This window comes from Manis javanica, chromosome 15 (genome assembly GCF_040802235.1).
Source record: "Manis javanica isolate MJ-LG chromosome 15, MJ_LKY, whole genome shotgun sequence".
NCBI lineage: Eukaryota > Metazoa > Chordata > Mammalia > Pholidota > Manidae > Manis > Manis javanica.
In genome coordinates, this window is record NC_133170.1 from 3,013,334 (window position 1) to 3,030,853 (window position 17,520).

Sequence of the window (17,520 nt, forward strand, 5' to 3'; positions counted from 1 at the left end):
ATGTTCTATTCTCACGTCTTTTAGGCATAAACTCTTCAGTGACGCCCCCTGATAGAGGACTTAAACACAGTAAGATGACAGCCAGTAAAGGCTGTGGCTTTTGTGATGGCCTGAAACCTGAGATATTCCTGGGACCCAGACAGCAAGTCAAGGTGCAGGAAGATGTGAAGGAGAAGCCCTTTCTACTGTACTCCCCTGCTTTACTTTCTTCATAAAAATTACTGGCCTTGTTTTTTTAATCTGTTTACCATCTATGATTCATACTAAAATGTAGGTTTCCTAAGAATAGAAGCTTTTTATCCTCAGAGGCTAGAAGAGAAGCTGACATTTAACAGTCACACAGTAAGTATTTATCAAATGATAACAGAATGAAAGCTATACCCCTGAAAACAGACTACACCTTGTTTTAATGCCCTCAGTAAAGAAAGCTGGTCATCCAATGAACCATTAATGACCAATGAGTTTCAAACAGCACAATAAGAGTACAGGCAACATCCTCCAATTACAGAGTAACTAAGATGTATTATGTCAGAATCAGCATAAAATTGCTATATATCAGAATCTTTGGGATACAGCTATATAGCAATGCTTAAAGGAAATTTCAAAACTCATATTAATAAGAAGGAAAGAAAACTAAATATCCAAATTAAAACATTAAATTTTTTTCAAAATGGTATGTTAAAACCTTTTAGAAGACAAACTGAAAACATCTATTACCATGTAAAATACATATGCCCTTTGACCCAGAAATTCCACTTTTGGCAATCTACCCACAGAAATTAAAGACAACTATGTACTTGGATTTATTACAACACTGCTTTGTGCTGGAAACAGAGTGAATATTCCTCAACAGGTAAACAACTCAATTATTTGGTATATTTGTCCATTAAAAAGATTCAAATTAAAGTTAAACCAAATAACTTGGAGAGATTTCCACAAGCCACCAAGTGCAAAAAGCAACTTAGAGGAAAAAAGTATGTATAACACAATCTCAACAAATGCCTCAAATGTTTATGAATATAGAAAAAATATATAGGAAAACATATACCAAGCTATTAACATGGCTGTAGGGACTGAAGAGTCACACATATTTCATTTATGTAAAATTATACACAAAGAGGAAACTATAAAATGATAAAAAAGACAGGAAGATAAATTAAAGATAAAAGCAGAAACTGTTATTTAAAAACTGAAAAACAATAGAACTAAAATAAACTTAAGAACTGTTTCCTTGAGGGAAATAAAAGCCGTTAGCTAATCTAGTCAAAAAGATTTTTTACACTTTTGCTTTCAGTTTGGCTCAATACCATTTATTGAAAAGTTCGTTCTTTCCCCATTTGATTTGTAATGACACCACTGCTATAACCCGGACTCCTGGATGGATCTAGGCTTTTTCTAGACTCCCTGGTTCTGTTTCACTGTTTCCATTTCCACAGCTTTATAAGTTTTGGTAAAACAATATATTGAGTCTTTACATCTTTTTCAAGGCTATTTTGCCATCTGGCACTTTACTCCTCACATTAGTTTTAGAATCAGCTTGCAAACTTCCATGCAAAAAAATAATCCTGGAATTCAGACTGGATGCAGACTGGATTCACACGTGAATTTGGGGAGAACTGAATCCTTATGAAACTGTCTCTTTCCAGTCAAGGATATCACCTATGTGCACTGTTCCTTTTAATCAGGTCTTTTATAAATGACTTAGAACTTCACCTATGTAGATCTCACACATTTTTGTTAAGATTTATTCCTATTATTCCTTATAGTTTTTATGCTATAGTGAATATTTTTAAATTTATGCTGAAAATAGTTGATTTTGTTTATACTGAACTTCGCTAATTTCATAATAGTCCTAACAGTCTATAAAACTCTCTTTTAAGTTCTCTGCATAGATAACTGAATCAGCTATACGCAGTTCTGCTCCTTTCACTCGAGCCCTTATGCCTCTTCACCTTTCCTCCTCTGCGGTGGGGCGACACCTGCGCTAACATGACAAACACAACAAGCAGGGACGGCAGGCGCCGCTGCTTTGTTCTGATTTCAGAGCACGCGTCTGAGTTCACTACTCAGCGCAGCAAACGCCTGTGTATTAGATAAAGGAAATTCTCCTCCATTCCTAGCTTGCTAGAAGTTTTATGTAGCTACTACATTAATTTTAACACAGTAATTGAATTCTATCAAAGTATTTTTCAGCATCTATTCCCTTTTCCGCTTCTTCAGGGAGAGGCAGTCTGCCGTGAGTTCAGAATGTCCCTGCACATCTCTGCCACATACACCACACTGAACACTTAACCATCCACTGACTGCAGGTCAAGTGGCTGCGGCTTAACTGTGATGACTGCTCACTCCCAGCCAAAGGACTGGCCTGCTTCCTGCTTGCTGTGAAAGGTAGGAAGCCCCCGGACCTGGGTGCCCCAGCAGCAGTGCGCCCCACGGTAGGCATGGCCACCATCCCTGCCCATCCCGTCCCATCACTCTGGAGGCCTTGGGGGCTGGGAAGCGGCACTACCATGCGACGCCCCTGGCGACCCCTGTGCTGTGACTGATCAACCACATTGCTCTGCCCACTCACTCTTGTCTACCTGTGGCACCTAGGACCCTGCAGTCAACTCCTTGCATTCTCCATGGGTCATCTTCCGACTGTTCGAATGACATCTTTAAAGGTTCCTTTCATAACTTCCGATACTATCATTGTAAAGTCATTAAAAAAAATTTATCTGGTTAAATCTGTCCATCTTATTTTTTTTCTAACTATTCTATCAGATGCCTCTGTAAGTAACCAAAGCTAACAATGATCGAGGTCCTTCCAAAATGTGTTTTCCCAACAGAACTTTATTGATCAAAATAAAGCAACTGAGAGGACACTGTATTATATATACATATGGCAACATATATGTATTTTGCAATAGGAGACCCTTTGTAATGATTCAAATATTGTGAAAAAATGCCTTAACCTTCTAATTAAGCAAACATATGCTTTTTAATTTATACTACACATTAATAATTTGATTAATTGATAAGACTATATCACTAGTTCAAATACTTTCCAATATATATTTTATTACCACTTACAAAATGCTGATACAGAATACTATTAGCATTGTTCTATCACATAGCCATAAAAAGAATATAAAGCTTTTTGCTTTCAAAATTTTAAATCCTAATAAAAAATATTTCATCTATGTGCCTACCTTGAGGTTACATTTCAAAGCAGACAACTCAGTGAGTCAAGTACCTACAGTTACGCTATGACTTCCACTTCTTACCTGTATTCAGGCTGTCGGCCTACAGAATGATCATCTCTTGTCCACCTGTAGCCAGACTCATCCTGTAAAATAAAAAAAAAAAACTACTTAGATACTTGTTTACATTATTTGGTCAAGCAGGATATATCTAACAGTACTACTGGAAACTAGTTTGTAAGACAAAAATAATACTAGGGTAAAAACACCTTTCTAAATTTCTGAGCTTCAAAGGCATAAAAAGAAAAACGAGAAAGTCATCTTTTTCAACAAGTAATTCAGTAGACTGAGAACTTACATGGCTCACTAGACCCGAGAACAAACTCTTGGTGTTTCCTGACAGACCCTGACAGCCTTATAGCCGAAGACACACACCAGCGTCGCCACAGCAACAGGCTGCACAAGAGCAAAGGCCTGATTTAAACATACAGTTCTAGCCCTTTCATTTTGCTTTCCTTCTGTCATGTTCTCTTCCAATTTTCAGATTCAAGGTTAATGGAGAATTTGCTACTTTCCTACTTTTTCTGTTAAAGTCTTCTTTTCTCATCTTAGCTCCCACTAGAAACCAGAATTGAAACAATCTAATAAGAAACCATCACTTGCTGAAAAGCTCCATTAGAGCAAGATGTGGTACTAAGCTTACAATTAATCAAAGAAGGTACATTTTGTCCTCTAAAACACATTTCAAAAGGTGCTTAAGAACAAACTACATAGCAATCCATACCCAATTACTTTTAAATTATACATAGAATAAAATACGTAAATTACTTAGGAGAAATAGTAATTTAACTAAAATAAATACTATCTCCATCTTCATACCCAACTCTTCTATAAGTAAAACATATTCAGCATTTTCCTTCTCAACATTAATCAAACAAAATTCAACAGCTGTACTGTAATAAAATATTGAACCAAGAGGTTTGCTTTATGCAATTGAACTCTAGATTAAGTGTCATGAGAGTCCTACGATCTCAAGTTGGCTTGTTTGTTTGAAGAGAATTTAAAAAGAAAATGTTGTGTAAAGTATGAACAAATACAACTTGTGACAATAATAGAAAAAAACTATGGTTAAGGCACTATGATGTTATAAGGTTTTCCAAAGAAATCATGTTTGGGAGGATTCAAATGCAAACTGGTTCGATGAATCCAAAATTCTGTCTATACTAAATGGTCACAGGGTTTTCATAAGAGGGACAACTTAGTGTGAAAGCCAAATTGTTCCTTCCTAGACTGCCTGGAAGACTGGCTTTGAAGGCAAAATCCAGTATTTTTAGAACAGAGATAATGCATAATGATTATTTTTCAACATCAAATTCCCCTTCCTAAAGGAATGGCATGACACTTTAAAATCAAACAAAATTAGAGTCAAGTCTATGAGAAGTAAGCTGTAACACCTCAAACTAAGAAACCATTGAATAGTTTTTCATTACTACTTTATAATTGTCAAGAGTCACTGTGCTGTAGTAAGAGAACTGGAGTCCCAGCCATACCCACCCTGGGTCAATCACTACCTCCATTTCTTCAAAGGTCAAGTACAGGAACTAATTCCAATGGCCAATGTGAGGTCAAATTTTATCACAAACAATGCCTGAATATGCACTGTTAATTACAATATCATGTATTAGGGAAGGGGGAAAAGGAGAAAATGCAGGGAAACGGTCTAGCAGAGGAATTCTGTAAACAGGCAAGTTAGTTCAAAGGAACCGCAGCAAGGAGCAGTTTAGATCAAGTTCAATGACAGATTATATACTGAAATATTAAAAACATCCACATCATTAGAGATGACCAAGAGAAACAAAATATAACAGCAATAGTAATAATAGCAGCCCACAATAGAAAGTGCTTACTATAGGACAGGCAGTCTCTGAGGGCTCTCTTAGTAGACTTTCATAATGAGTATAACGAAAAAATGAGACTGAGTCTCAACAACCCTAAGCCAACCTCACCCACAGCTCTTCATCATGATGAAAGTGACCAAAATAACCGCAAGTGGGCACACCCTCGAGGTGGTAACCACCTGCCCCTCAGGTGCTGAGTACCAAGGTCATAAATAGATTACTTTCACCTTCTTTTACAAATACTTGCCAATGTAGGGGATAAAAAAAACAGGCCGGTTGGAGTCAATGTCAGACAGAGCTATCCAGAGTGGCTTGCCCGCTTCGCCCGGCACCCGAGACCCCTGACCCCCCGCCTCCTGGGACAGCTCCGGCAGGAAGCGTGCAGCCAACCGCCCTCGTGGCCGGCCACGTAGACTTCAAACGTACATGACTTTTCAAATGTATAAAATACAACAGTGAGTACACGGGGAAATTTACATACTCTGTGAGGCGGACCACTTCTTCGATCATGAGAGAGACCGCGGCCCTCATACTCCCGGTAATCAATGTGGCTATAAAACCTGCTCGCGCCTCCCTCGCCAGGCCTGTCCAGCAGTGGTGGTTTCTTTGGTATGATATTAACTACCCTGTGGTAGCCTTCCTAAAACAGACAAAAGGAGGTATGTAAAAATCACTGACTTCACCATTTGGTTTTGGAAAGGTTTTTAAAAGGTACAGGAGTTCTTATCCTTAATCAAATAAACACAGAAACAAACAAAAATGCACTACTGAAGTAACATGAATATAACTAACAGTGAGGTCTTCACATGAATTAAAGGAATTGAAATAACTGTTCAATGAAAAAGCTAGGTGTTTAAAATAACATGCAACAAAGCAGAAAATCAATCGTAAGTAAAAGAAAAAACACAGTATTAGTGTTCTAATAAAAAATAAACTACAGAGAGAATGATACAGCAGCGCTATTGCTAGTTGCTAGGAATTTTAGAAATAAAACCATTATGATAGCACACATCTCTAGTCCACTGTGTTCAAAGTATACGGTTCAGAAGAAATATGAGATGTTTGCACATCAGCAACAGCAAACAGGGAGGTGACTGAGCTGGAGGTGCGGGAAAGCACTTGGCTGTCCTCTGCTGCACCAGGAAGACAGCCTTCACCTTCGCGGACGGGAATCCAAACAAAACGCAGCATCTGAACTGATCTCCAGAGGAATACACTGTGTTGCTAATGTTCTAAAGTTTTAGCAACTCAGTAGTTTTCTTTGGGTGGCTGGGAAACTGACCATGAGGAAAACGTGCTTAGGTTAGCAGCTGCGGTGCGATGACTGAACAGAATTGACTGTCAACAGTACGGGCCGGACAGGTACAGGACACATACTGGTAAATAACCCGATCTTCTATCAATATCAGGTGAGATATATGAGAAAGAAATTAGAAAGCTATCAAAAATATAAGACACAATCAGTGTAAGTTAGTTTAGCTGATTTGACAGAATAAAAATGCAAAACATAAAGCCCAAAATGCAGGGCATCATGTTACAGCCCTAAGCCTCAGTTTCAGTATCTGTAAGCAACAACGATAGGAATACCTGCCTCCGGGGCCGCTGCGAGGCCTGAAGGAGAAGCGGACCGCACAGCACCTAGCACAGGGCCCAGGACCCACGAGCACTCAAAAATGTCTGCTATTTTGATTACTGCTGTTGCAAGTCGAAGCGAAACACTAAATTCCTTCAGGTGTCTATTTCCTTAAGTATTTCCTTAAATTACTTCTTCATATTAACAACTACAACTATTCAATTATTAAACTATGTTCTGTTCAAGTTTCTCAATGGGTAAGAAATTTGTCAATGTCCTGCAAAAAAATCATTGATATTTCATGTCTATTTGAGAGCTAAATGACCTACCTAATCTCTTCCCATGGGAATAATAAGGTGGTTTCCTTCTTTAGTATGTTATGTATTAAGTTAAAAAATAATTCAATGTTCACTCAAAGTACAATAGATGAATGAATTCATTGACTCTTTCTTCAAAAAAAACATTTTCACAGAGATTTCAATTAAATCTAGGCAAATATTGAGCTGCTAAAAAAGATTCAGCATTAAGCCAAAATCAGCAATACTACAATTTAATTGCATTTCCTAATTCAAAACTTTTTTGTTATTTGTAAAACAATGATTTCTCCAATTCCCAGAAACCCTTAAATCCCATTCCACAATATCCTTGCTTGCATATATTTGGAGGGGTGGTGGTGGTAGGTATGCATGTCCATTCCATAGAGAGCTTATTACTTTATAAAGCAGCCTGTTGCTCTGTTCAAAGTTATTCCAGATAGTAAAATGTATATAGTAAAACATTCAAAGAAGTAAAACTCGAACCACATTACATTATACACTTAGCAAACTGTTTTTACCAAATAAATCATGCCAAAGTTATTCAGCAAAAGAAATAACCCTTAATGACATGTCTCATATTCAGCAAAGGATCAAACTGGTATTTCCTTTGTCTTGAGAAAGTGTTCAAATACAAGTAAATTACACCATCTCTGCTCTGTAGGCATTTAATCTTAAAAGAAAAGTCCCTAGTTATATGAAAAGATTTAAGAAAATAAAGATGACTGTAGGAGACTATGACAAAGCAATATTGTATTTTCAGAGTTCCTATCTTACCCACAAACACCATCAAGAATTTCCTTCTTTCCCATAAAATCCCTGATGAGAGGCAGATTTCAGAATTTGTCTTTCTAAACCTTGCATTATTAAGTTCAAACAGTATTTTATATTACCTGCAACACCAAACTAAGTGGAAATACCATCACTGTCTGAAATTCTTGTACAAATCTTACACTGAGCTACACACATTTCCCTTTGTAAATGCTAACAGAAGTACACAACACTTCATGTACTAATAATATGGAACCTCCCTTTTAGAGATATCTTGGAAAACAATGGCACCACTACATACAACCAGAAATAAAAATTAAAAATTATAAAGGATATCTTAAAAGGTTTTAAGGATAACAGTAAACTAAAAAATGAACTCAATGGAATTTAAACACTTCTATTATTTAAAATGCAGATATTTCAAATCTTGAATTTGGATATACAATCTCAATTTATATCAGTGAAATCAAATTTCACTACTTCATTCTGTTCATTATGAAAAATACAGCATCCCTATTAATTACAAAAATCAGAGTATATCAATTTAAATCAATGTTGCACTGCAATTATGCCATGTATCAATTTTGCATGGATGTTATTAGAATTCCCGAAAATATGTATAGGATCCTCCTCCAAAGTTAGAATTATGTATAGAAATATGTATAGATTTCCTCCTCCAAAGTTAGAATTAATGTTATGATCAGTCACACCAAAAATAAAAAATATTATATAGCTCATTAAAAAAAAAAATTTAAAGGCCTATCCTACTTAATCATTTGTCTACTCCAGCACGGTGTAGAAAGCAACAACTCGCATCTCAATTCAAATACTTTGTTGAAAAGTTATACTTCTTTGAAACCTAAACTTTCATATCTGTCACTACCTCAGGCATAAGGCAATTCCTACCACAAGGCCCTGTAAGTGTCTGAAATATTGTTATTTGCTTGTGCTAAAGAAAATCGGATCAGATTAACATACATATCAAATTAGTTTTGCAATTTTTAAATCTGAAATGGTGACTGTTACAGTCACCTATTTCTAAATTTGTTATAAATTCCAACTTGATCCTCCTGTTATGAGAAATGCTTTCATTTCAAGTAAAAGCACCAATTTTGATGGTTTTGTTTGATTCACTATACAAATGTCAAATTTTTCTCACTAGTTACTAACTGGGTACAGACTATGATGATCATCACACATTTCTTTAAAAACCTATCTTTCCTAATGTTACTAAAACATACTTTGCACCCATTTTAATACAAAAACACTTTGTTAAAATCAAATTGGTAATATATAAGCTTCTCCCTCTTAAGCACTCTTATCTTTTAGAGATACACACTGAAAATCTGAAATACGGTATCTTGGATTTACTTCAAACTAATCTGGGAGGGAGGAAAGCAGCAGAGACACGGACTACAGAAGACTGGCCATCCCGCTCTGCAACTAAGCACGCCGGCCAGCGTGAGCAGCTGCTGCTGCTGCTTCCTGACAGGGCCAACTCGGCACGGACATGAGTGCCAGCTTCACAGGCACGGGGACCGGCTCTTGGGGCTCTATCCCCAGCACCATGGACAGCACCTGCCGCCCTGTGAGCACCATATATGTAACTCACATTCTATTTGGCTATTTCGAATTTATGTTCCTTTTGGCATCACATGCTTCTTACTCGAACGTTCCACACAAACTGCACTAACTGCGAACGCCTGCCACGCGGCTGGCGGGCTCGGGCCTTCACCAGCTCGAGGCTTCCTCCCAAGCCTCCTGCTTTGTGATGTGCATTCTGGTTGCAGCACTTGCTGACTTAGTTCACTCACTGAATTTTCATGAAATATTGGTGTTTCTGGGTCATCTCAGTGGCTTTCAGGAGCAGTGGGTCAAATTTTTTCAAGTGGCATAAAAGAAAGATCTCTGGATTATGTTTTGGGTCCATTCGTATTTGAGAATATATAGAATAGATGTATGTCTGGTATATTCCCTACAAGGCCCTCCGAAATTTAAAAAATCATGTTCTGAATTCACAAAAGCATTTATTTTTGATTGGCTAAACTCTTTAGGAAAAAATAACAAATGCAAAACCTATAAAACATTTCACTAACCCAAGGAAATATTGTTATATAACTACTTAATCATAAAACCTAATTTTATCTAACTAAAAAAAAACTCAATGTGATAGAAAAATTAAAAAGAATAAAGTATTGTTGCTCTTGACATCACTAGCCTCAATCTTTACAATTCTCACTGACAGAGATTAGAAAATCTTTTATTTAATATGTATTTGTTAAAGGAACAGGTAGACAAGCAGACAGGACTGATTCAGCCTCAGGTGTGTTACAGTGCTTAGAATATAAGCTGCTCATGTTTTGATTTCCAAATTATACAATCTTTAAAAATTCTGAAACTGAAACTTGTCCCCCATTTTAACAGAAGTCAATAGAAAATAAATGTTTTAAATTGTAACTTCATTAAACATGTTCCATATTACCTATCTGTTCCCCAGCAAGCTAACAAGATGGATTCCCATCCTGAAGTTTACAATATCTAATAGCCATTCTGTCACAAAACTTGATAAAGGTTAAGAATTCAGATAACCAAACTCACACAAATTACAGGTTAAGCAGCAGGAAATATGCTTCTACAATAAGGGCCTTACAGACACCTAGAAGGTAACAAAGCAATGTGGACGCCTACACGTGGATTCTCTATTGTGTACTTCTTTGGGCTTCTTTAGTCTTCATCCGTCCAAATTCAAGACCATATAAAAATTTATGTGAAAGCACTTTATAAAAGTAACTGTCAATACAGAACTAATTTAAAAATGTTCTAAAGTGCTAAAATAATTGGTCCAATTGGTCCAAGTTGTACATTGAGGATAAGCTTTTCAATAATCAAATTAAGTGTAATTTAATATCAGCACCAAATATGTGTCCAATTGCCTTTCCAGGTTTACCAAAGCTAGAAGTTCACAAAGTAGCTGCTTTAATTAACGAAGTCATAGCAGTGTAGTAGGTACCTTCTAAAATGCGCCCCCTTCGTGTCACACTTTGTACCATACCCAACAGTTCCTTAGATACATCTCTGATGTATCAGAATAAGGAATGACAGGGCAAAGGGAGCAGGAAGAAAAAAAAGAGAAGAGCAATAAAACTGCTTTTCTATTAGAGGCCGGAACCCAAATATCCAAAATAAAACAGGTACCTTCCTCTATCCCAGGCACTGATGATAAGGGATTCTTACTTTAAAGGATTAACTGCAATTTCATATTTAGAAAAAAAATAATATTCTGCCTTTTTGAAAGTTGAAGTTTTTATTGAGGTATGGAATTCGCAGAATATAGATCATTAAATGTTCTCCTGGTTAAATTTTCAAAAAAAGTGATCACGCTGTGTGATTCCCATCCAGATTAAGAGACTGACTCCTCCTAGCAGGGCAAGTGCATCCTTTGCTCTCTCCATCACTACTTCAGTCTCCAAAAAGCTACCAGCGTCCTGGGTAGTTCTGCCAGTTCTGACACGTCACATAAAAGGACACACACGGGACATACTCTGCATCTGGCTTCCTCACGCTGCTGCTTCGGGCAGTGGTCCGTTCATTCCCACTGCTGCATAACTGCACAGGACGCACCCGCTCTGCCACTGCTGGGCATTCAGGCTGCTGCCTGTTCCAAGCTCTTGTGACTAATGCTGCTTGTGAGCATTCTCATACATGCATGTCGGTGCGATATACCACCATAGTGTAAGTAAGTATTTTTAAACTTTAATGTTTTCATTAGGCTCAAAGTAAAAAATTCTAACTTGATTGATTTACACTTATCCAACACCTGTCCCTTTTATCAACTCCCGTCTTCATCAGCAACCTCAGTGTCATGCACCGTGTGCAATTCCCAACTCTGCATCTAAGAATCAGCTGAACTTCTAAACAACACTAACATCCAGATCCTACCCATAGAGATCATGACTCGGTTATCTGGGATGGACCCATACATCGGTATTTAAAAGCTCTCTGGGTGATTTTAACATACAGCAAGGATGGAGACCCTCTAATTTAAAATGATCCAAAATCTAGCCTCAAAGTTTTCTTGACCTCAACTCCATAACCTTTACCTCTGTTCCTAGCATCATACACTGAAATTCAATCACCCAGAATTGTCCCATCTTGGAAACTTTACACTACAAAATACCAATTACCTATCTTTTTGCCACTCCCTGGTCTTCACCGTCACTAAGCCCTTCCTGCCCCTCAGCCCCTCACTACCTTCAGTCCACTGTTGCACTCCCAGCCTCACTGCTTTCTGCGCCAGCCCACACCACATAATGTATCGCCTCGGTAATTCTATGGGTCAGAACCTTTAATAGCCTCATCTCCCTGGGTCCATCCTCACCTTGCAATCTCAAATCGATACAACCACCTGCTTTCTACTCCTGCACTGGGGCTACTGAGGTGACAGAGCGACAACCCCGCAGACTGGCAGCCCTGAAACATTCAGGTGTGCAAGCTCACCAGCCTTCAGCCACAGCCCGTTTCAACACCTCTGGTCAGGGGGGAACCTACAATGGCTACTCTCGTCTCCTACCTCTTCGATTTCAGTACATGATTTTATTTCAGAGAAAAACAAAGGCTACTCAATAGGAACTTTTTCAATCCAGTCTCACATAATGACCTAACCAGAGATAGGGAGGGACTGACTCTCTGGTCTTTATGACACTGATAAACTGATTATTCCCATCCTAAGACTCAGTCCTTCTCAGCTTGTTTAAACCAGCTCCCTTGCCTAGCAACAGCCTCCTGGCAGCTCTCTCGGCTTCATCCTGACAGCTCTTTAAGCCAACTTTCTCTGCAGTCTGTTCTGTGATGTAGCATAGCGTGCACGTATAATACAAAATAGTGTAATAAAGGTTTTATATCACAGCTTTTTCCATGATTTCATCATGAGTATTTCCCATTGTCTGAAATTATGTTTCTGTATATAAATGTGTGCCTAAATTTTATAGCTTCTAAAACATTCTACTGGGTTCTCTAAATGCTGTACCATTTAACACTCAGACTTATTTTGAAGATGAGGATGTTTATATATAAATTCTCTCACAGTAAGCAGGCACTAGTTAAAGTTATAATTACAATAAATTACCACTTAAAGTAAGTCATTCCTTTCTCTAAACATGATATAATCTGGAGCCATGTAAAAGCACTACATTAAAAAAGAAACTAATCATAATTAGCAAAGGAGACAAAGGCAATCCCAACATGTGACACTAAACTAAAACTAACCCAACTATGACCCAGCCAACGGCAGAACCACACCTGTCACTCTGTAAGTATCCCAGAAGCACAGATTCCTAATGGGATATATACGTGGAGGGTGCGACTCCTAACATACAAAGCTTTTTTAAAAGTCATCCCTCTTCCCATCCCTGCATTAGTCCTATAACATGTTTAACTAGATCTTTTTTTGTTCTTCTAAACTATAAAATGATTCTATCTAGGTGAAAAAGATTTAAAAATTGAGATTTTGATTAGAAACAAAGTCTACAAACTAACTCACAAAAAAAATGACATGTAGTAATAAGTATGCCCATTCTGAAATACGGTAGGCCTCATCATTTTTTCCATTGTCAATCATTTTAGATCCAGCCTGACCCCAGCTATAACCTAGGCCAAATGACAGCCATGAAGAGGACATCACCCCTCTAAGATGGCTGCAGGATTTGCTTACAACACTTATATAAAAAACTAACACATAAACAAATATTTGTGCCCTTTGATGGCGTCTAACACATCTATACTATATTCACACACCACCACCCCAACGCCAATCCCCTGGTGCTTAGAATGGGCCTGTCTGAAAGTGTAAGATCTGCAGCTTCTTGACCTTCCCCAAACCCTTTCTCCCTTGCGTCCACATAGAGGGCTGTGAGGGGAGAATGCATATACTCATTCAACACTGAGCTCTCACTACGTACCAGGTACTAGACACAGGGCTAGGAATACAACGATAAGCAAAACACAAGCTCCCTGAGAAGAGGAAAGGCCTGGTTAAAAACTCCCAATTCCCAGAGCAAGAAGCAAGGGTCACATACACGGCCTGTCCAAGCTGCCCCTACTTTAGAATTTCATGTATCCAATTTCCAAAAAGTTTTTAGGAATATTGAAAAATAGGTGACAGCCAACAGTAGGTAGGAGAACAGTACTTGAATACTTCCTTGTTAACAGATGGTCTGACTTCTATCAAACCTGAAATTTTCTTGAGAGATTAAATTCAATGCAAACCCTCCACTTTAGGAATTTAAACAATGTGCAAATTTTCTACATAAATTAAATGTCACCTTTTATTTGAAAACTCTTAACTTTTAAAGATAAGCTCGTCTATCTGTATTTCAACCTACACCGGTCACCTTCTGGCCCTTGAAGATTTTTTAAGAGCCCTGGCTTTGTTGTCATTCCCTTAAGACACCAGGTTTTGAGTTCTTGTGCACAGAGGAGCAACTTACACTGGGGTGACTTCGAGGAGGTACTCGGTCTCTTGGAAGCCTTTCATAGTCATATCGTCCCTCAGACCACATTTCATCTCTTCTGTAAGCCACTAAATAATAAAAGAAACCAAAGAATCATGGTGTTTACGTCATTAGGAAGTAACAGGGAAGATAAATGAGTAAATGATTACCTTTCAAGACAAATATTTTTCTGAGATACTTAAGGAAAAAAAATGTAAGTGACCAATAGGAAAAAAGAATGATTAAGAAAACTCTATCTCCAACAATTTTGTAATTCTCTTTTTGAAAAACATTAATAGCAAGTCCCACCTTCCCTTCATTTCCAAGGCTATCTAAAGCGTCAAAGAGCTTGTTCCCATCGACTCTCAAACATAAAAAAAATCAGTATTTGTAAGACTGCAATTATTTCTTCATTCTCAGTAAAAATAAGAGACGAGTCACTTCAATGGCAAGTTTAGAATGCTGATCAGCTACTCCTGTTTCCCAGTGGATGGTTTGTGTAATACTGTTTTTTTGTCTTCCTATGTTTTGAGACTTCCATCTTCTGTCTCTATGTTCAATGAAGTGGTTTTAACTGATAAAGGCATTAAACAAATAATCCTGTAAACACCTGTAAAAATCCTGTAAAGAAGGTGCAGGGAGGAGCCCAAGGGCCATTCACGTGAGATACGCTGTAGTAGAGCGGGGTTTATACAGGACCAGACACACTTTCAGTGTCGCAGGTCACAGGTTTCTGTCACAACTACTCATTCCTGCTGTTATAACATGAAAGCAGCCATAGGCAATGAAAACGTACAGGTGTGGCCATGTTTTGATAAAATTCACAGAAACAGGAAGGTGGCCCACTGGCAGCAGCTTGCCAACCCCTAGAGTAGATGACAAATGGTTAACAGGGCAGACCCAGAACAGAGAGAAGCAATCCCGGGGCAGAATCTGAGCCAAGAACTGTGACCCATCCTTCTCTGCAGAAGAATCGCCCGGAGGGAGACATGGAAATGGGATGGGCACTAAGCGCTTTCCACACACAGCACACAACGAGCAAGTCCAGGTGCAGAGTCCGCAGGTCTGTGAAGAAGGAAAACACTTCGGAGAATATATGTCGAAACACTTGGTGCCTCTTCAGGACGCGATGCTAAGGGCGGGAAAGGCACGGACATCCTTTTTTAGCAATATAGACTTCTAATCACATAGGTTAGTTTGAGGCAAAGGAAAAAATAAAGACTAAAAGATGAGGGCAATATTTTTGCACTATCATAGTGCAAACAATCTTAATTTTCTCTGTAAAAACAAACCTGTAAAATACTATACAAATAAGTCCAGTAAAATGAACTAACCAAAAATGCCTAGGAAAACCTTAATTTAAGTTACAAATTAGCTTTTAACATTATGTTATAAATCAACCTGAATCCTCAGTCCACAATTAGACATCATTAACAAAGTTATTTCGGACAACCAGTTGTCCAGGTATAACAACTGATGGAAGCTTAAAAGTAAAGGAACTGTCAACATCCCTCCTCGTCTCCCACCTTTACTGAACCCGCCCAAGGTTTCAGCCAGATGAGTAAGTTAGATTTTAGTCTATGTAAGATGCAGACAGAGACACAGACAGGAGCAGCCTGAAATCGCAGGAAACAGATGGACAACCTAGACGAAACATGAACATAAAACACAAAGACAGTCAAAAAAAAAAAAAAAGAAAATATAAAGAATCAGTCTTCTGAAAAGATGCTCAATTTTCTTCAAAGTAAGAGATGAAAACAAAAATTATTATAGAGCAGTAATTTTTACCCGAAGTTCTTCAAGAATGGAACTGCTTCGGCAAGAGTAAGAACAGCAACAGTCTAATACATTAACGGAGGAAAGACAATTCAGGACAGACTGCAAACAATTTTGCAGTATCTCTTAAAAATACTAGATGCACAGGGGACCACGGGAAGATGGCGGCGTGAGTAGTTCAGAGGAAATCTCCTCCCCAAAACATATATATTTATGAAAATACAATACATACAACTATTCCTAAAAGAGACACCAGTGGATGCAGTACAACAGCCAGGATACATCTGCATCTGTGAGAACTCAGCATCACATGAAGGGGGTAAGATACAAGCCGCGGCCAGGCGGGACCCGAACGCTCCCCCACCCCAAAACTCGGCGGGAAGAAAGGAGTCGGAACGGGGAGGGAGTGAAAGCCCAGAACTGCTAAACAACCAGCTCTAGAAATCCGCACCCGGAATGCAGACACAAGGTGCACGAGGTGCTGGATATTAGAGAAACGGAAAAGCAAAACCTGTGGGCAGATCCCCGCAAGCAGCACCCCTGAGACAAAAGAAAAGCGAGTGCTTTCTGCAAGCCTTAAAGAGACAGGGACCCCATAGCTGGATGAAGTTGTCCCGGCAGCTGGGAATACTGGGGAAACTTAGGCGCCCTAAACAGAGGCAGGGCAGCTCTGAAGCCCCTCAAGGCACTAAGCAGCCTGCCAGTCGTTCCTCCAACTGGTGCAGACCCCGACACATGGGCCCAGTAGCGGAAGAGGGGCAGCGCGCGCTGGGGACGGCAGCGCTGGAAGGAACCAAGAGCAGATCCATGCGCTGCAGGAGAGGCTTGTGCTAGCCTGCAGCGGCGCGACCGAACAGCCTGGGCATGGCTCGCACGCACCGGCAGCAGTGAAGCCAGAGGAGCCCAGCAGAAGCCTGAGCGGAAGAGCCCTGCGCGCACCAGCAGTGGACCCAGAGGGAGCAGGCGCGCTCCCAACAGCCGACCGAAATCCCAGCCCAACACACAGCCGCCTGGGCCAGACCCAAAGGCCGCTGCTGCTACATAGCTGCCCAGCAGGGTCACTGCTAGCACCGAGGAGCACACCTGGCATGCCTGCCACTCCCCACAGAGCTCCGCGCTGCTCTGACGGACACTCCGCCCACAGCAGCTTAGGGGACTAACCCGATAGCTGCGCCAGGAGTGCGGGTAACTGTCTCAGGCAGCGGAGAAGGGCAAGGCATCCAGCAAGCAAGAAAGGACTCTCTTCTCCCAGCTGACACACCCACAACCTGCCTACAGCCACTGCAATCACCATGAAAAGGCAAAAAAATCTGGTCCAGTCCAAGAGAGTTACACCTGAGAAAAGATCTGCAGAGGCAGACCTAACCAGTCTCCCTGAAAAAGAATTCAAAATAAAAACCATAAACATGCTGACAGAGCTGCGGAGAAATATGCAAGAGATAAGGGATGAAGTCCAGAGGGAGATTACAGATGCCAGGAAGGAGATCACAGAAGTGAAACAAACTCTGGAAGGATTTA

General features: G+C 39.4%; 1 protein-coding gene across 17 annotated transcripts in view; it reads right to left on the reverse strand.

Annotated features, from left to right (window-relative positions):
* PPHLN1 (periphilin 1) overlaps positions 1-17,520 on the reverse strand; it is a 98,296-nt gene that overhangs the window by 66,243 nt on the left and 14,533 nt on the right. For 11 of the 17 annotated variants that reach the window (XM_037009763.2, XM_037009813.2, XM_037009786.2 and 8 more), the window contains 3 exons: positions 14,224-14,315; positions 5,562-5,720; positions 3,267-3,328 (listed from right to left, as the gene is read on the reverse strand). In XM_037009763.2, the coding sequence (XP_036865658.2) occupies positions 3,267-3,328; positions 5,562-5,720; positions 14,224-14,315 (313 nt within the window). The remainder of the gene's footprint in view (positions 1-3,266; positions 3,329-5,561; positions 5,721-14,223; positions 14,316-17,520) is intronic. The other 6 variants (XM_037009798.2, XM_037009804.2, XM_037009809.2 and 3 more) reach the window with 1 other exon arrangement.